This window comes from Protopterus annectens, chromosome 4.part1, assembly GCF_019279795.1.
Source record: "Protopterus annectens isolate FY-2018-M chromosome 4.part1, PAN1.0, whole genome shotgun sequence".
Taxonomy (NCBI): domain Eukaryota; kingdom Metazoa; phylum Chordata; order Ceratodontiformes; family Protopteridae; genus Protopterus; species Protopterus annectens.
The window spans coordinates 545,564,003-545,581,065 of NC_056734.1; the positions used below are offsets into that span (position 1 = coordinate 545,564,003).

The 17,063-nt window shown below is 40.3% G+C and overlaps 1 protein-coding gene across 1 annotated transcript in view; it reads right to left on the reverse strand.

The window, feature by feature from the left end:
• The window catches only part of PCCB (propionyl-CoA carboxylase subunit beta), a 1,126,289-nt gene that overhangs the window by 587,476 nt on the left and 521,750 nt on the right, over positions 1-17,063 (reverse strand). The window contains exon 7 of the mRNA XM_044070351.1: positions 12,825-12,933. Coding sequence (XP_043926286.1) covers positions 12,825-12,933 — 109 coding nt within the window. The remainder of the gene's footprint in view (positions 1-12,824; positions 12,934-17,063) is intronic.

A 17,063-nucleotide genomic window follows, 5' to 3' on the forward strand; every position in this document is an offset into this window, starting at 1 on the left:
AGACAGGTCCGAGAGAACCCGCTCCGAAGAGCTAGGAACTCCAGGGACCACTGAAAGGGAAGTCTCCGAGGCAGATGTCGGAGCCGAGCTCACCAAGGCCGAGGCTCCAAGGGGAAGAGCGGGTTCGGACAAGGGTCCGATGCCACTCACCCCCTCGGAGGAGACCATGGAAGCCCGACCACCGAATCCCTCTAAGGAAGGTCTCGAAGAGGAGATAAGAGTAGAGGCTGAAGGAACAGAAGGGGGTATCCGTCCTCCAGCCGTAGCAGTAACCATGCCCGAAGACTCCAACTCCAAGCTCTGGGGTAGAGTTGAAGGAGGAACTGTAACGGGGTGTGGACCAACAGTCGTCTGCTGAGACGGACTGTGTAACATTTGGGCCAGTACCTGTGACTTGAGTAATCTACTGACCACTCTCTCTAGGTCATGATCTGACAACCTGGATGACCTTGAAGATCGGCTCCGATGGCTCCGTTCCGATAGAAGAGGTGAAGCCGGGGCCGAAAGTATCGGCTCCAAGGAAGGAGACCTCGACCTCTTCCTGGAATGACCCAGCGGAGCCGATACTATAGATCCCGTCGGAGCCGACTTCCCGGAGCCGACAGGAAGCCTCGATGTATCGGCTCCAGCCGGAGCCGATACAGCCACCAAAGTAACGGTGTCAGAGCCGATCGGGCCGACACGATGCCTGTGCCACATGGGTGTCGGAACCGATCGGAGCCGACATCGAAGTGGACAATACAGATTCGGCACCGATAGCCATCGGTGCCGAAGCTGTCAAGCCAGAATCGGCTCCAGCCGGGCGATCTCGACTCAGTGCAGTCGGGCCGAGGCCGCAGGCTTAGATACAGAAGCCTGGGCCTTGGCAGGTTTTGTTGATTTTGGTGGAGCCGACTTAGCCGGAGAGCCCTCCGGCTTAAGAAGGCCCCTAAGAATCAACTTATTACGTCTCTCCTGCAGGACTCTCTGGCTGAAGGAGTGACAAATAGCACAGGAGTCCTGCAGGTGAAGAGGGCCCAGACAATACAGGCAAGAAGTGTGACCGTCTGTCAGAGACATCTTCTGACAGCACGAGTCACACTTCTTAAAACCTGAGACCCTCTCCTTTGACATGGTGCCGAAAACACAACACACACACACACCAGTCAAAAATAACTTAAACAAAATACCAAGAGGTATTCTATAAAAAACCAACACACACACCCTAACAGGGGGATGGGATAGGGAAAAATTGACTAACAAAAATTAAAGGAGACAGGAATTTCTGTCAGAAAGGGTAGAAAAATAAACTTAAACTATCAATAAAGGAGTTTTAGACTAAAAAGGGGCTTAAATATCACAAATGTGAACAACTTACCAGGAGCTGGTAAAAAGAAGACCTCCCAAGCGAAGCGGCAAACGAGATCTGGGTACTTACCGCCTTGCATCATGGGATATGGGGCTGCCTCGAGCTGGTAAAAGGAGTTCTCGAGCTAAAGCAAGTGCCGAGTCGGAGCCGAGGATCGGCTCCGAACCCATCAAGCAAGAATGAAGGCGAGATTGACAACTTAACATCTCTGATATTTAACAACCAGTCGACATTAGCCTCAGTCAAATGGCCAAGTGCAGAAATATCCAAAATGTGAACAATTTCATGAGAAAAAGCTGTAGCAAAATAAATGATCGTCATCTCTCCATTCTGAACTATAGGGTGACTCCACTGCAGAGACTCAGTCTCTCACCATTTGCTACTGGACAGAAAACTGAAAAGCAGATTACCTAGTGCAGCTACATTACTACAGACTATCAATATAAAGTAAGTGAAATGCTGGCAGAAATTAGCATAATGAAAGCTACTGTTATGACAGAAATTGCAAAAGACTACCAGATTGGCAGGCTGGATAACCAGCAAGAACCTGAAAGCTATGGAAAAAGTAATAAACCAACTCATTAATCTTGTCAAAATCATTCAAATAATATTTTCAACATTACATGGTGCTTAAACATATATTACCATAAGAGCACAAAGATCATCCATTACATGTATATGTGCCTTTAAAATCCAGAGTTTGGACGTTTCCCCTTTTCTGTACTGGTCTCAAATTTCTTGCTCATTTACATGAAAACGATGGTGCAGTGGACATCTTTTTACTTACTTCAGTATTTTAAGATAAAACATCCCACAAAATGGTTTCTGTTTATTTTATTTATTTTTCTCACAATATGGTTTATTATCTTTTTACAACAATTCCCCTTATTGTGCCTATTGCACAATTGTGTAACTCACTGAACAAGAGATTTGGGTTTGCAAGTTTCCACTTTCCAGTATTTATTAAATGTCTTGCTCAGTTACATGAAAAAAGATGGTACTGTGGGACATCTCTATCTACTCTGTGTCCCTGTTTAGATGACTAGAGTGATTAGTAATGAGATGTGCAACCTGTGAGGCCAATGACTTAGTTTGGTGGTTAGCTGAATATGTGACTGTTTTCATATAGGGAAAATTAAGCAATTATTCAGAATTGGTTCACAGGTTCATCAATAGTTACTTGGCTTGCAGTTCAAGGCACCATTGTCCCAAGCCCTGTTTAAGTGACTTGCTCAAGGTCACACAGTAAGCACATGAGGGCTCAGAGAATCAAACCCTTTACCACAAGAAAGTACAGTTGTCTAAAATCTTACCATAATAGTAGATGTCATTCTCTTCACTGTTGCACTATTCTTCACTAAAGGAATCCTCTGCCAAGGGTAGCCCAATATCAGGCCAGTTTACCAAAGACTTAGGATGTTAAGGACATCGTATGTCACACATATGCTCCCCGCTCATGGTGTAGGGCAGAAAGGTGACATACAGATGTACATACCTTAGAACTGAAAAGCTCCAGGAGGGAAAGTAGCCCAAGGAGAAGAGGATGAACATGTACATCCAGAAGAAAAAAGGAGTAATGAAAAAAGGAGGATGAAGGAGTGCGTGAATACTGCAACAGTGAAAAGAAGGACATCTACTGTTAAGGTAAGATTTTACACAACTGTACTATGTCCTTCAATATCACTGTTGCAGTATTCTTCACTAAAGGGGAAGTACAAAAGCTCAAGAGGAAAATTGGGAGGGGAAAGGCACAACAGAGCCCTCAAAAAAAACATGTACAGTAGCTCTGGCAAAGCCAGCTCCTGTTCTAGAAACAGCATCCAGTTTGTAATGATAGTCAAAGTAGCAGCCTCAAGGATGGACTTGGCATCGAATCCTTTGAAAAAAGCACCACAGCAAGCTACAGCCCTGGTAGAATGAGCCTTTAGAGAGGCAGAAAGACTTTTGCCATGAAAGGAAAGGAGTAACAAAAAAGAAATGGCCTTAGAGATCCATGAAGAAATGGCTTGCTAAGAAACAGCCAAACCTAGTGATCTACATGAAAAGAAATACAAAGCAGCTCAGACTTGTGAATGGCTTTAATATTATCTAGGTAATATCTGAACTACCTTTGCAAAGCCAAGGTGTGAAGAACCTTCTCATTAGCAGACTGCAGAGAAGGAATTAATCGATTAATAGGCAATTCATTAACCACTTTGGGCATAAAAGAAGGATTAGTAGGAAAAGACACCCGGTCCCTATGAAAAACTAAAAAAGGAGGAACAGCCACAAGGGCTTGAAGCTCAGACACTCTCTTAGCTGAAGTAAAGGCCAAAAGAACAACAGTATTCCATGCACAATGCTGCATGGAAGCTGAAGCTGCAGGCTCAAAAGGAGTTTGAGTCAATTTTTCAAGAACAAAATTAATTTCCTAGGAAGGCGGAATAGGCTTCCTGGGGGGGGGGGGTCTAATATGAAAGATGCCTTTAAGAAATTGTTTGACCTCAAACCTAAAGACCAGGGGAAGAGATAAAAGCAGACAATCAGAGATAGCTGAAACGTGAGCTTTAACTGAAGAATATGGCAACCCAGCATTGAGGAATTCACACAAATAAGAGAGAAGCAGAGACATTTCCACAGAAAGTGGATCCTGGTTACTAGTAAGGCACCAGACAGAAATCTCTACCATTTGGACACAGAGGATTTCCTATTCCCTGGTAGTGGGTTTCCTGGCTTCCTGCAGAACCTGAAGCATGTCATCAGAAAAAAGTTTCCTAAAGGGATCAAAACCCTATCACCTACAGTGTCACTTAAGAGTGGACAAGTGAGTATGGATAAGACACGCCTTACCTTATGTGTGTAGGTCCACCCTGTGTGGTAACTTGCGGTGATTGCCCTCGGCTTGGAGCAGAAGAAGAGGGAACCAATGGTATCTGGGCCAAAAGGGAATTGCCAGAAAAATTTTGGAGGTGTCTTGCTTTATCTTGAGCAGAGCCCTCGGAATGAAAGGAAGGGGAAGAAAGGCATAGAGAAACATCCCCTTCCAAGAAAAAGACAGGGCGTCCACCTTCCAGGCCAGAGGACTTGGAACTCTGGTGCAAAAAACAGGAAGTTGTCTGTTCAGAAGGGAGAATAAAAGATCTACCTGAGGAGTACCTCAGTGGTGGACAATGTCCAAAAATGCATCTCTGTGATGCATCTATTCATGAGCCTGTGTTATGGACCTTTTCAGAGAGTCTGCCACAATGTTTTGTTCTGAAGGAATATAAACAGCCTGAAGTGTCATTTGATATTGGATAGCTAGTTCCCAAACTTGAAGAGCTAGTCTGCATAGGAGGTAGGACTGTGACCCCCCCTTGCTTATTGATGTACCACATAACTATGGCATTGTCTGTAAAGATTTTGAGAGCCCCTGGAAGAAAAAATGGTATGAAAAGCTTGAAGGTCCAGAAGGAGAGCTCTCATCTCCTTGATGTTGATGTGGTTTGACCTCTGATGGACTGGCCAGAGACCATGCACCTTGAGTGGGCCAAAAGAAGTACCCATCCCATGTCTGAGGGATCTGAAAAAAGTTCCTGAGAGGGGGCTGAAAAAAGGCAGAGTAATAGCCTCGGGATGTAGCAGGTAAGCCAGCATAGGGATGGTTTGGAGCTTGCAATTGAGAAAAACATGATACTGAAAAGGAGTCCGAAAGGATTTCTGGATGTTTACTATAAACCCTAAGCTTACAACAGGCAGACAAGCACAGTGAAGGTGTTGAAGTAAGATCTCTGTGGAGGAAGCCTGAATGACCAGGTCGTCCAGGTAAGGAAAGATTTATATCCCTTCCATCCTGCAAAAGGCAATAACAGGAGCGAGGCATTTGGTGAAAACCTTTGGGGCAGTAGAGAGGCCAAAGGGCAAAGCAAAGAACTGAAAATGCAAGGAAAAAACAGAAAAATGCAAATATTTCCTGAAAAGGGCATGAATAGGGATGTGAAGATAGGCATCCTTAAGATCCAGAGAGACCAGGAAAGCCTGAGGTAGAAGAAGAGGAAACGGAGTCTGAAGGGATAGCATTTATAAGGAAGGATCCTCAGAAACGTGTTTAGCTGAGAAAGGTCCAGAATGAGTCTCCAGGTGCCTTCCTTCCTGGGAACCAAAAACATTCTGGAACAAAATCTCTTCCCCCATTGAGAAGCAGAATCTGCTTGGATGGAGCCTTGAGAAAAAAGGCCCTAAAGTACATCTGTAGAAAAAGGATAGCTGTTCCTGAGGAGGCTTAGGAATGCCCAGAAAAGGAGGAAGGGATTTCCACACCATAAAGTATTCCTGATGAATGATGGACAGGACCCAAGAATCCTGAGTGATCCTTAACCATTTGGGAAGAGACAAAGGAACCTGACTTAGGATGGAGGGAAGTAGACAATCAGACAGAACCAGCCTTGTCTGGAAAAGTAGGCTTCTAAGTAGTAGGAGCCCTTCTAGAACTCTTTTTACCTTTGGGAGGAGGGCGAGATTGTCTATGAACAAAGGCAGGCTTAGTGGGACAATTCCTCTGAAATTTATGATATTAGGAGGAATGACCTTAATAATGCACTAGAGAGACATGTTCAGCAACATGAAGGTCACACTTTCAAGTTTATGGTCATTGACAATGTTGCATTGAATGACAGAGGTGGACCTTGGATCTTACATTTGGAGCAAAAGGAGTTGAAATGGCAAATTCTTTTGGATGTTAATAGCTGGCCGGAAATTAATAACCACTATTCTATCAGCTATTTGTTAAAATTTAAAGCAATAGTCAGATAGGTTAAAGCATTCCACACTAGTTTAACTACTAAATTCAACAGTGGTAAGGATAACTGTTATTTAAGGTCAGTCATTTTATTATTTTTAGTACTTTAGGAACTGTTATACTGAGCTTCATCAAGGGTGTCGTTAAGGAAAACATATTATACAATGACCCCCCCCCCATTAATATTCCAAAACGTGGACGCTGATTGGCCAGCGTGCCCGTTGCAAATCCCACAATATACCAATGGAAAAAGGTCCGGTTGCCCAGACTTTTTTCCGTTGGTATAAAGTGTCCAAAACCTTTTTTTTTTTTAATAAATAAAAAAAAAAAAAAACAGAGCAATGGAGACTTTCTTTTCTCTGTTGCTTCCATTTCAAAGCATTGATGTACTGGGTATGCGTAGGAACGCAAGTCCCATACGCATGCGCAGTACATCAACACAAAGAAGTTGTATACCACTACCGGCAGAAGAACAGTAATGTGCCGTTATACAAAAACATTATTTAAGAAAAGTAAGTATTTTTTTTTCTTAAATAATGTCTTTGTATAATAGCAATAACCGACTCTGTGGCTGTGGTATACTGAAATTTACCCATGGTTGACTTTATTTAATCACTCGGGCTTCGCCCTCGTGATTAAACAACGCCAACCATGGGTAAATCTTCAATATACCATACCACATCGTCGGTTATTGCTTAAATAACTAGTACTTTCCATGGAATTGTTAACTAGTAAATTAGTCTAACTCCTTTCTTTGTTTCTTTCCTGTAAATTAGTCTAACTCGTTTTTTTTGTTTCTTTCCTGTTTTTAACGAAGGGAATTGAGTTTAATGTTGGTTGAAATAATATTAAATGGATTTTATTAATCTATATGTAATTAAAATATATTACTTATTGACAATGTGTTTATAACTAAGTGAGTTTAAAACGCTTTTAAAGTTGGATAGGTCTGTGAATTTTTATCCATTGGATTAACTGAACCACAGACATTTTTAGGTGAGGAAATGGCATCACTAATTTCTGTACTTAGAGAGGGCTTTTTGTATATTTAAACAGGTAACACTGGCATTTTATCTGATGAAGTTCCTGTATTAACGTGAACGAAAGCGGCCATCCTAATATTGCTATTGACGCTCAAATTAAAAGTATTTTGGCGATTTACTTCCAGTTCCTTTTCCATAGTGGTAGTATTTTCATGTTTCCTACAGTTCAGAAGTTTTTGTGCTAGCCCTCTGAAATTTAGGAATAGAGGAAACAAAAATATGCTTCAATTCCTGTAAGGCCTTGGCCTTTTCTTGCAGGGAATTAAGAAGCTCAGCTGCTGCAGAACCAAAGATATTTTTATTATCAAGGGAGCATCCATGAATTTATAGCCTTAATATCATCAGGCAAATGGTAGAGGTGAAGCCAAGAGTAATGCCTCAACATCGAATCAAAGGCATCAGCTCTAGAATAAGCATCAGCTGCATCATAATTTAATAGAATGGCGGGCCACTTCAGAAGACGATCCCAGCAAAGAGAGGGCTGGAACCTTCCTCTCTGAATCAGGAAGGTTAGAAATAACTTGATAGGCCTGTGAAAGATGAGCTAAGACATACCTGGTCTTATGGGTTTGATAATTAATAGCCCAAAAGGAAAGGGTAGTAGCAGTATACACCTTTTTGTCCAGCCATTCCATGGTCACACTGTCTTTGTCAGAAGGAAGCAATTTAGTAGAAGCCAAGAGCTTGCAAGGTTTGTCAGAAGAGATAGATAAAACAGAGATGTCAGCAGAAGGACATTTGTAAAGAAACTTATAGTCATTAAGCACCTTATAAAACCTGTCAGACCTTTTAGGGGCTGGAGGTAATGAATCAGGAGCCTGTGAAGCTGCTGAAAAAATGTCTATAAGGGCAGCTATGACCAGAAGGACAACGGAGGGCTTATAGGACTCCAGCTAGAGAAGTTCATAATACCTCTTCTGGATGTCAGAAATCCCAGTACAGTCCCATTTAACGAATTCCATCATACAAGAGATAGTATCCCCAAAAGAAAGCTCTTCAAAGGGAGAATCTGGGCTAATGGAATCCTCGGAAGTGATGTGAGCGGAGTAAGCCAAGGACTCTTCCCCAGATCCAAGTCCTCATCAGAACAGTCCTGCTCCCTAGACCTCTTAAGTGACGAAGATGACCAATGGGGGCAGAAACAGAAATGTGATAGGGAGCCTTCAAGGCCATGAGTGCATTAAAACTCACAATAAAATGAAATAACTTCACAAAAAATAAAAAAATAAAAATGGTCCAGGCCACCAATAAAGGCAATAAACTTTTATATAAATACACAGATGAGCGCTTTCGTCTTGAGGCAAGACTTCTTCATCTGAAGAAGTCTTGCCTCAAGATGAAAGCGCTCATCTGTTTATTTATATAAAAGTTTATTGCCTTTATTGGTGGCCTGGACCATTTTTATTTTTATTTTCATGAGTGCATTAAACAATCCCTGTGTGAAATCCTACCATTCATGCTGGGGATCTTTTGGAGCAGGGGAAATGTGTTTAGTTTTTTTGCTTTTTCTTTTGATGGACGTCATCCCTAAAGGCTTTAGGAGGTTCGGACCCTTGCTGGCACTCAATCAATATAGTGGAAATCTCCTCCTGAATAAGAATCTGCGAAACAGCCCTATGTCCCTTGGATATTGTCAGCTGATGTTCCCCCCTCAGCATCTGCAATATACATCTGCAGAGCCTCTGAGGATGTGGGAGAAGCCTGGTCTATGCTGGCCTTCAATGCAGTCGTGGCAGAGGAATTAGATGGAACAACTGGATGATCCTCAGGGCTTTCACCAGCCTCAAGAGAGAATTCTAGGGGGAGACAGTACAGCAGCCGAATCTGATCTAACTTTTTTGGTCATCTCTTTGGCAAACAGCTGACCCTTGGGATGGGAAGATTCCGCCATCGCACCTTGCACCAACATCTTAAGATGTTGGTTCTCTAGGTAGATAGACAAGGAGGAAAGATGACTACAAAAGGTCTTAGGGACAAGTGCTTGACAAATCAAGCATAAAGTATGGTTGTGAGACGCACCCAAACAAAAAAGACGCTGCTCATGACTGTCCTTTTGGAGAATCTGTCTCCCATACTGACATTTTTCCTTTCTGGATGACATGTAACCTTGCAAACCAAAAGAAAATAAGATAAGAAGAAAACCCCAATGGGACAGTCATCCGAAAACAGCTTGGTAACCAACACAAATGAAAGGGCATTCAGACAATCGAAGATGGCGTTCAGACTGGCTGAAAGAAGTTCTAAGGTATGTACAGCCGTACGTCACCTTTATGCACTACGCCATGTGTTGGGAGCAAATGTATGATGTACAATGTCCTCAAAATCAAAATCCTAAGGCCTTGGTATACTGCCCAGACGTTTGGATACCCATGGCAGGGGATCCCTTTAGTGAAGAATACTGCAACAGTTATACAGGTCACAGCCTTAACCCTATGAGCCAACTGCCAAACTCCAGGATTAAGAAACACATATCAGATATAAAGATTACAGAAATCAATGTTTTATATTGCAACAAAAAGTTGCAGACTATGAATTTAACTTTAAATTCCAAGCACTGCAAGTAGTGAGAATACGTAGAAAGGATCGTAATTTAAATAACTGTCGTTATCAGATCTGAAGTGGCAGTTGTGCTTAGAAAGTACAAATGACTTAGGACGGAACAACAATGTTAAAGCCATATTTTAGAAGTAAAGAGTTTTAACAAGTTTTAATAAGATGTTAATATGTGCTAAATGTTAACTAGAATTTAATTAATGAATTGAAGTGATAAATGTTAATGGTCATGTGATTTTAATTGCTTTATATAAGGCTGTTTCCAGTAATTGAAGAACATATTTGAAGTCTGATAGCATAAAATTAGATTATTAATTTTGTAAATCCATAAAATGATTTTCTTTTAATTTGATCCAGGTGCATCACTGCCTCTTTTCCACATAAATACCTGTTTTACTTTTGCATTCGGTAAAGGAATGCATGCAGCTTTACTGTACTTAAGGGACTGTTTGTTGCCATTTTTCACATTTCTCATCTGCTGTACTCAGTAATGTGAAAAATATAAGGAACTGAAAAAAACATAAAACAGAGTGCTGCATCACTCTCCTGTGCTGATCAAAAGTTCTAAACAGAAAGCTGGTAAGGTACATGGTTATTTATAGAGTGCTCTCAAGAAACTGTTTAAGAACCACCAGATATTCTACAGCTGTACTTCTGGTTCAGAAATGTGTCATGCATGTTAACAAAGAAGCAGCACCAAAGCCGGTGCTAACAACCTGGACTTAGAAGACAGCCCAAGGACTCAGGACAACAGCTGTCTGACAAAAGAAACACACGTTACAAGTAGAATTATTGATGGTGGTGGTGGTGATGGTGTGTAATAATATGTCAAACAACATTTCTTGGCACATGTAATATGTATGACAGTCTCGAATCACTGTCTCCAGGGTAAAGAAAGGTAGCAAAAATGCAACAGAAACAGTGTGACAAGAACATAAGGACTTTCAATTCAGATTGACTTACTGAATGGAAATGGATTCAGGCTGTGAAGTCTGTGGGTCTCAGTATGGGTCAGTAAAGGGGAAGACCAGAGAAAAGACAGCTAGTAATATGTACCATTGAATGCCAAGTGAGGAATGTGAAATGTTCAGCAGATGAAGACCAAGATGGGAAAAGTGAACAAGAACAAAAAAAAATATTTGCCAACTAGCAGCTGCTGTGAAAATCAAACTACTGCTGATCACAAAGTTTTGTCAATGTGGAAAAGTGTTGGTGAAAGGCTGAATAAATTGACTTAATGGAGCTGGTTAAACAGCAGAAATACACATTATTTACTTTTATTTTATTTATCAGATAAGCAGACTGCACTAAAAGCTTCCATTTTCACCTACAACCTAGTTTTAAAACTCAAAAATCAAACTTTCCCAGTACATTAAGAAGCCATAAATGGAACATCTCCTATTTTACACAAAATAGGACTTAAAACACTGAAGTAAACTAAAAATTTAGCAAGGAGGATGAGGCTTGCATTTAAGTGAAGATGTTAGCACAGCACCAGAAAGAGTAAAGCACTCCTGCCCAATGTATATACGGTGGACTGTTATGTACTGAAGTTACACAGCAGTGAAACACAAACAGTATTAAGTAATGCCCCTTCAGTAACTGTGAAACAAATACTTGCTTTACCAAGGGAACAAGCTCCAAATAAGAAAGGAAACTGGCTAACAAGTAGTACATGTCAGGTACAGGCACCATGCCAGGCTCAGGAACTGAAAAGTCCTACACCTTTTTAGTAAGGAATGGGACCATCCTGTACCTTTTTAGTATATTACAGTTTGTCAAGACATTAAATCTGTTCCATAAGGCAGGGGGGGTTGTTTTACTAAAGGTGAAGACAATTGCAATGTGCTATAGTCTGGAGGAGTAGTACATTTATGAAGCTTATATGACACATCCAAGAGTTTAAAAAAAAAGGAAAGGACTTATTCAGAATCACAAAATATGAAAACGGGACTAAGACCTAATGGGATTAAAACTCAGCCTCACCAGCTTCACAGCATACCATTTAAACCCTTTAATACAATTCAACCTGTAAAAGTATGACATCTTTAAAGATCTCATGCAATCTTTCAGTTTCTAATTTTTAAAGAACTTTACTGGTGGCTAGAGTGTATCGTGGTCATTTTCACATAAAATAATGATTTTCTGCAAAAACAAAACTTTACATAAAATGCACATCTGATTCCCTTTCCCTTCCCAATGTGTCACTGTGATTGGTGTTAATTAATAGCATGTAAGTGGGGTGGAAGCTTTCTTTTCTTGGTGTCCATTTTATTATTATTTAGTTTAATGTTTCTTTTTAGATTTGCCTGCTATTCCTAATAATTTGCCCATTCCAACTTTTAACAGTACATATAGTTTGTTAGCAAGGCAAATGGGCATTGCATTTACATTTACTGCAAGAATCTTCAAAGATTAAGGTTCATAGGTGTTTACTAGGCTAATGACCACAAAGGTCTTTTTAAGTCTAGCCGTACATCCCAAATTTCTGACAAGTTCTGCTACCCTTGATAAATGTAAGTAGGGGCTTGGGAGATAAAACATTTACAAGCAGGGGCCTGGGAGATGAACCATTTATAGGCTGCCTGTGACTATTAGAGATATAGGCACCAAACTTGGGATGAAGTTTCTGTTCCCACCCAATTGTCCAAGTTACACTGAATGGGTTAGGGAGGAACTCTGCTTCACATGGATGGGGAGCCTGATCCAAAGAAAGGGTAGTGTCTGGAATTCAGCAGGCCCTATTTATAGCAAAGGCAAGTTTTACAGCTTTAGAATGGGTAATTATGGTGCTGTTTGTTTTGTGGATGTGCAGGAGGTCCATCAGTGTGGGGTCTGACAATGCCTTGTATGCCAGGCATAGATCTCCTCCCAACAGCCTGTAGGAGACAGAGTACACAGATATGGAGTTGAGATGGTCTGCAGACGACATGTTACTTACACCCTGTATTTTGTGGATGTTCCAAATGTTGGATGTGCGTGGTTAGCTACATACCAAAGTAAGCTTATACCTTAACAAAAAAGGGTGCATCATTAGCAGGCATCAAGGTTTACAATAATAAAAAATGCATTGCATATTAATTTTTCTCCAAAATGTTAAAAAATAAAAATACAAGTCAGTGACCTGAAACTGCTGTGTGTGTCTTTGCACCACCTAGTTCTTCTTGGGTTACATCTTCATTGGTAACAGACTTTACCACATCAGGCCCAGTGATGAACAAATATGAAGTGTCCTGAAAAAAACAAAACAAAAACAAAAGTGCTATAAGACAAAAGAAAAAAAAAGGAAATTAATAATAGTCATTCTACCTTGGATGCCTACATCAGTAAGATACAGAATGTATTATTTAAACATGTCAGTATCAATCTTTAAATGACTTTTCACTGGTAACACTGAAATGGCCAAGTACATGGAGAAATATTTACTTTTCTTCAGTTTGGCCTTCAACCATTTTGAAACTGTCTGTAGGTGAGAAGCATGAAAAAAAATACTGCACAGCAAATTTTAATCCTTTTAAGCTACAGAAACACTACTCTTATAAGATACTTTCTCTTCCAATAGCTAAGAGAACGGGACTTGGAGGTAGAAGGGGAAGTTTTAGGAAGAGTATATCAATGGCAGGGGTAGACTGGAGCTTTTGTATATCCAGTCTGTTTCCTTTCTTTCAGGGTGGAAGGCATCAAGGTAGCATAAAAAGAAGTTATGTACTCACCATAACGTTCCATCTATGTTGTCCATTTTCATTCTTCCTCAACTGTTGGGTTCAGATCAGACTCAGCCGTTACTAAAGCTTGTGGCAACCAAAAAGCTCTTGAGCTTCTCCCTTACCCATAATTCACCAATCCCTAACATACCTCAGATCTTGTTTGCTAATTTTAACAGAAGTGGTATCGATTAACATGCATATATAAAAGGATACTTAAAAATGTATGTGTTCTACAGAGGAAACCATGACAGGAGCACATTCAAAAGGACAGTGGTGTCCTTACAATATCTCATTCATCCAGAAGTTGGTAGAAACAAAGGATGGGTGTTGGTGGGACGGAAACTGAGGAAGAATGAAAATGGACAACACAGATGGAAAATTATGATGAGTACTAAACTTCTTTATCTGATGTTGTCAATTTTCATTCTATCCTCAACTGTTGGGACAGAGTCCCCAGCTATCTAAAACACTGGGTGGACTCTTAGGAAGGATATTCCTGGGTACAGTTGAACAAAACATGCTCTACCCCTTGAGGCCAGATCTAATTTGTAATGAGTGAAAAAGGTATGAGGACTTGCCCAAGTTGCTGCTGCACAAATATCTTCCGTGTAAAACCTGGATAGAAATACTGAAGAAGTTGCCATGGACCTAGCTGAATGGGCTCTTACAGGTTTAGTTAAGGTAAGACCCAATTTGTTATAGATAAAAGAGACACCATCAGCCAGCCATCTGGCTGGCTAAAGTCACTTTTGTGACTGGTTACCCAATTTCAAATCTGCAAAAGAAACAAACAATTGGTTTGTCTTTCTGATTTCTTTTGTCCTAAGCAGATAAAAATGTAATTGTCTGTGAATATCCAATAAATTCAACATATTCTTATACATATTGTCACTCATATTTATATGACAATATATATCTTATATATATTCATATATAATATATATATACATACATATATATATATATATATATATATATATATATATATATATATATATATATATATATATCAGAGATCAGAGGCTCTCACGGCAACTAATGACTGGTGCTAAAGTCATGGCCTCAAGCTAAATGCAAAAAAATGTATCATCATACCATTCGGCAAAAACACAGCCCCTACTGATTACCACATCAATGGCAACCCCCTAAGCACACAACCTGTGGTGAAAGACCTGGGCACTCAGGTTGATAACGACCTCACATTCGGCCATCATGTAGCAGCAGTGGTCAGAAAAGTCTTTTACTTGGTTCATCTCATAGGTAAAGGGATTGCATCCAGAAAAAAGGAGGTTATTAACTCTCTATACTCCTCCCTTATTAGACCAATAATTGAGTATAATGTCCCATTTGGTATGTACCTCTCCAAACATTTGCACCAACTGGAAAGGCCACTGAAATACCTCACAAAGATAATCCATGGCCTCCAACAACTGTCCTATGTGGATAGGCTCAAATCACTATCACACTATTTGGTATTGTACAGATTGCTCAGGGGTGATCTGTGTCTCGCCTACAAGGCAATCTCGGACCCAGCTCTACTAGAGATGCTCCATATCCGTAAGTCTAACTCCTCACACATTACCTGCTCAGAAGGCCTGAATCTAATATGCAACATTAACAAAACTTACTGGAGAGACAGTTTGTCTCCCAGAGGTTGCCCTGCCTCTGGAATAGACTTCCAATACACATCAAACAAAGCACCTCACTGACCCTCTTCAAGTGCAACCCTAATGAGTATATGGGAAACCACAAATTTGTCCCAGGGGTTTCATGTGTCCCTCATTGACAGGGGCAACAGGTGCTGACTTTTTTTTTTGGGGGGGGGGGGGTAAACTCTTGGCTATCTATGCTTGTAAGGGCCCCAGGGCCATTAGCCTAGTAACCTCCTATGATCCTATATATTCACCTTTGTTTGCAAATTTAGGAAAGAATACTGGCAAATCAATGGACTGCTTAACATTGGATTTTGACACCACCTTGGGAAGGAATGATGCATTGGTTTGTAATGTAACTCTATCCTTATGAAAAATCAAGTATGGATGTTTTGAAGACAAGGCTTGGACTTCTGAAATTTTTCTAGCTAAGGTAATGGCTACTAAAAAGACAGTTTTCCAAGTAAGAAACTTAAGGTCCACATTTATTTTGCTGGTTCAGAGGGGGGGGGGGGTGTATTAATGCCTGCAGTACCAAGTTCAGATTCCATGGTGGAGTAAGGTTTTGGTGGTCTCGAAAGAATGCCTCTCAGGAATGCTTGGCACAGTTTAGCTTTGCACAGTTTAGCAGAGGCTACCGAAGAACCTTCAAATCCAATAAGAAAATTAGAAACTGCTGCTAATTGAACCTTAATGGTAGAGGAGCTTGTTTCTTCCTTAAAGAGTAACGCTAAAAATTAAAGTATGTTATGTATCGGAGCTGAGAAAGGATCAATATGATTTTGTTGTGCCCAGTAAACAAATCTTTTCCATTTATTTGAATAGAGTTTTCATGCTGAGGGTTTATGGGAAGATTAAGAATAAAGCGAACTGAGTAACATAGCAAAAAGCAATGAACTTTAATGAAAAACAAGCTTTCAGGTCACAAACCCTTCATCAGTGTTAACATCATATTCCAATAAATGCATTTAAATGGTATCAAATCCACGTCACAGCCAATCAATTAAAACAATTAGTTTAAAGATACACTTCTAAAAAATCAGTTATATACAAAACAGTAATATAAGAAATATGTACATTACTACAATATTTAAAACAATGTACAAATAATCATAAAAAGCTTTTTCTGTTAAGTCATTTCAAACAGCTTTGTCTGTGTTTAAGAATCAGTTTCAACATTATAGACTGATTTAAACTTGGTGTTTGATCTACACATAATCACAATATCCATTTTTATTCTTTTATTTCGAACGTATTATTAACATCACCTATCCTAATGCTTTTACCAGTAACATCAATGACTCTAAATGTAAACAAGTGTAATGCATCAGTTTCACTAATGTTTTTCGCTAAAGTGTTTAATAATACATTTCGTCTAATGTCTGAATTATGCTCTGTTATTCTGTCTTTTAATCACCTGGTTGATTTTCCAACATAGAAACTAGGGCATGATTTACATGTTGCCAAACAGAACACATTTGTTGAATTACTTAAGTTCATGTTATTCAGTAATTCGGTTTATGGGAAGATAAAAGGATATGGTGGACAAGGGAAGACAGAATAGGTTTGTCTAGCTATTAACAGAATTGGAGAAACCAGGGTGTAAGCTTGAGGTTTGGCATGTCTGGGTGAATCATGCCTGTTGAGTGAGACAGAAGGTCTGGCAGCAGACCCAGAATCCAAGGTTAGTGAAGCAGGTGAGGGCATAGGAAGGGCAACCAAACCTGTCAAAGCCAGTAAGGTGCAATGAGGATGGCTTTGCTCTTCAACCTGGCAGCTTTCTGCAGAAATTTTGGAATTAACAGAATCAGCGGGCAGGCATAAATCAGACTGGGAGGCCAATCGTGAAGCACAGCATCCCTCCCTGATCTTCCCTGTGGGGGACAAGGGCAAAGTAGCTGCTGCATTTGTTGTTTAGCGTAGAAGAAAAAGACTGCAGCAAGGCTGGCCCCATTGATGAAAGATCATTTCTGTCACTTTCTTGTTGAGAGACCACTTGTGAGG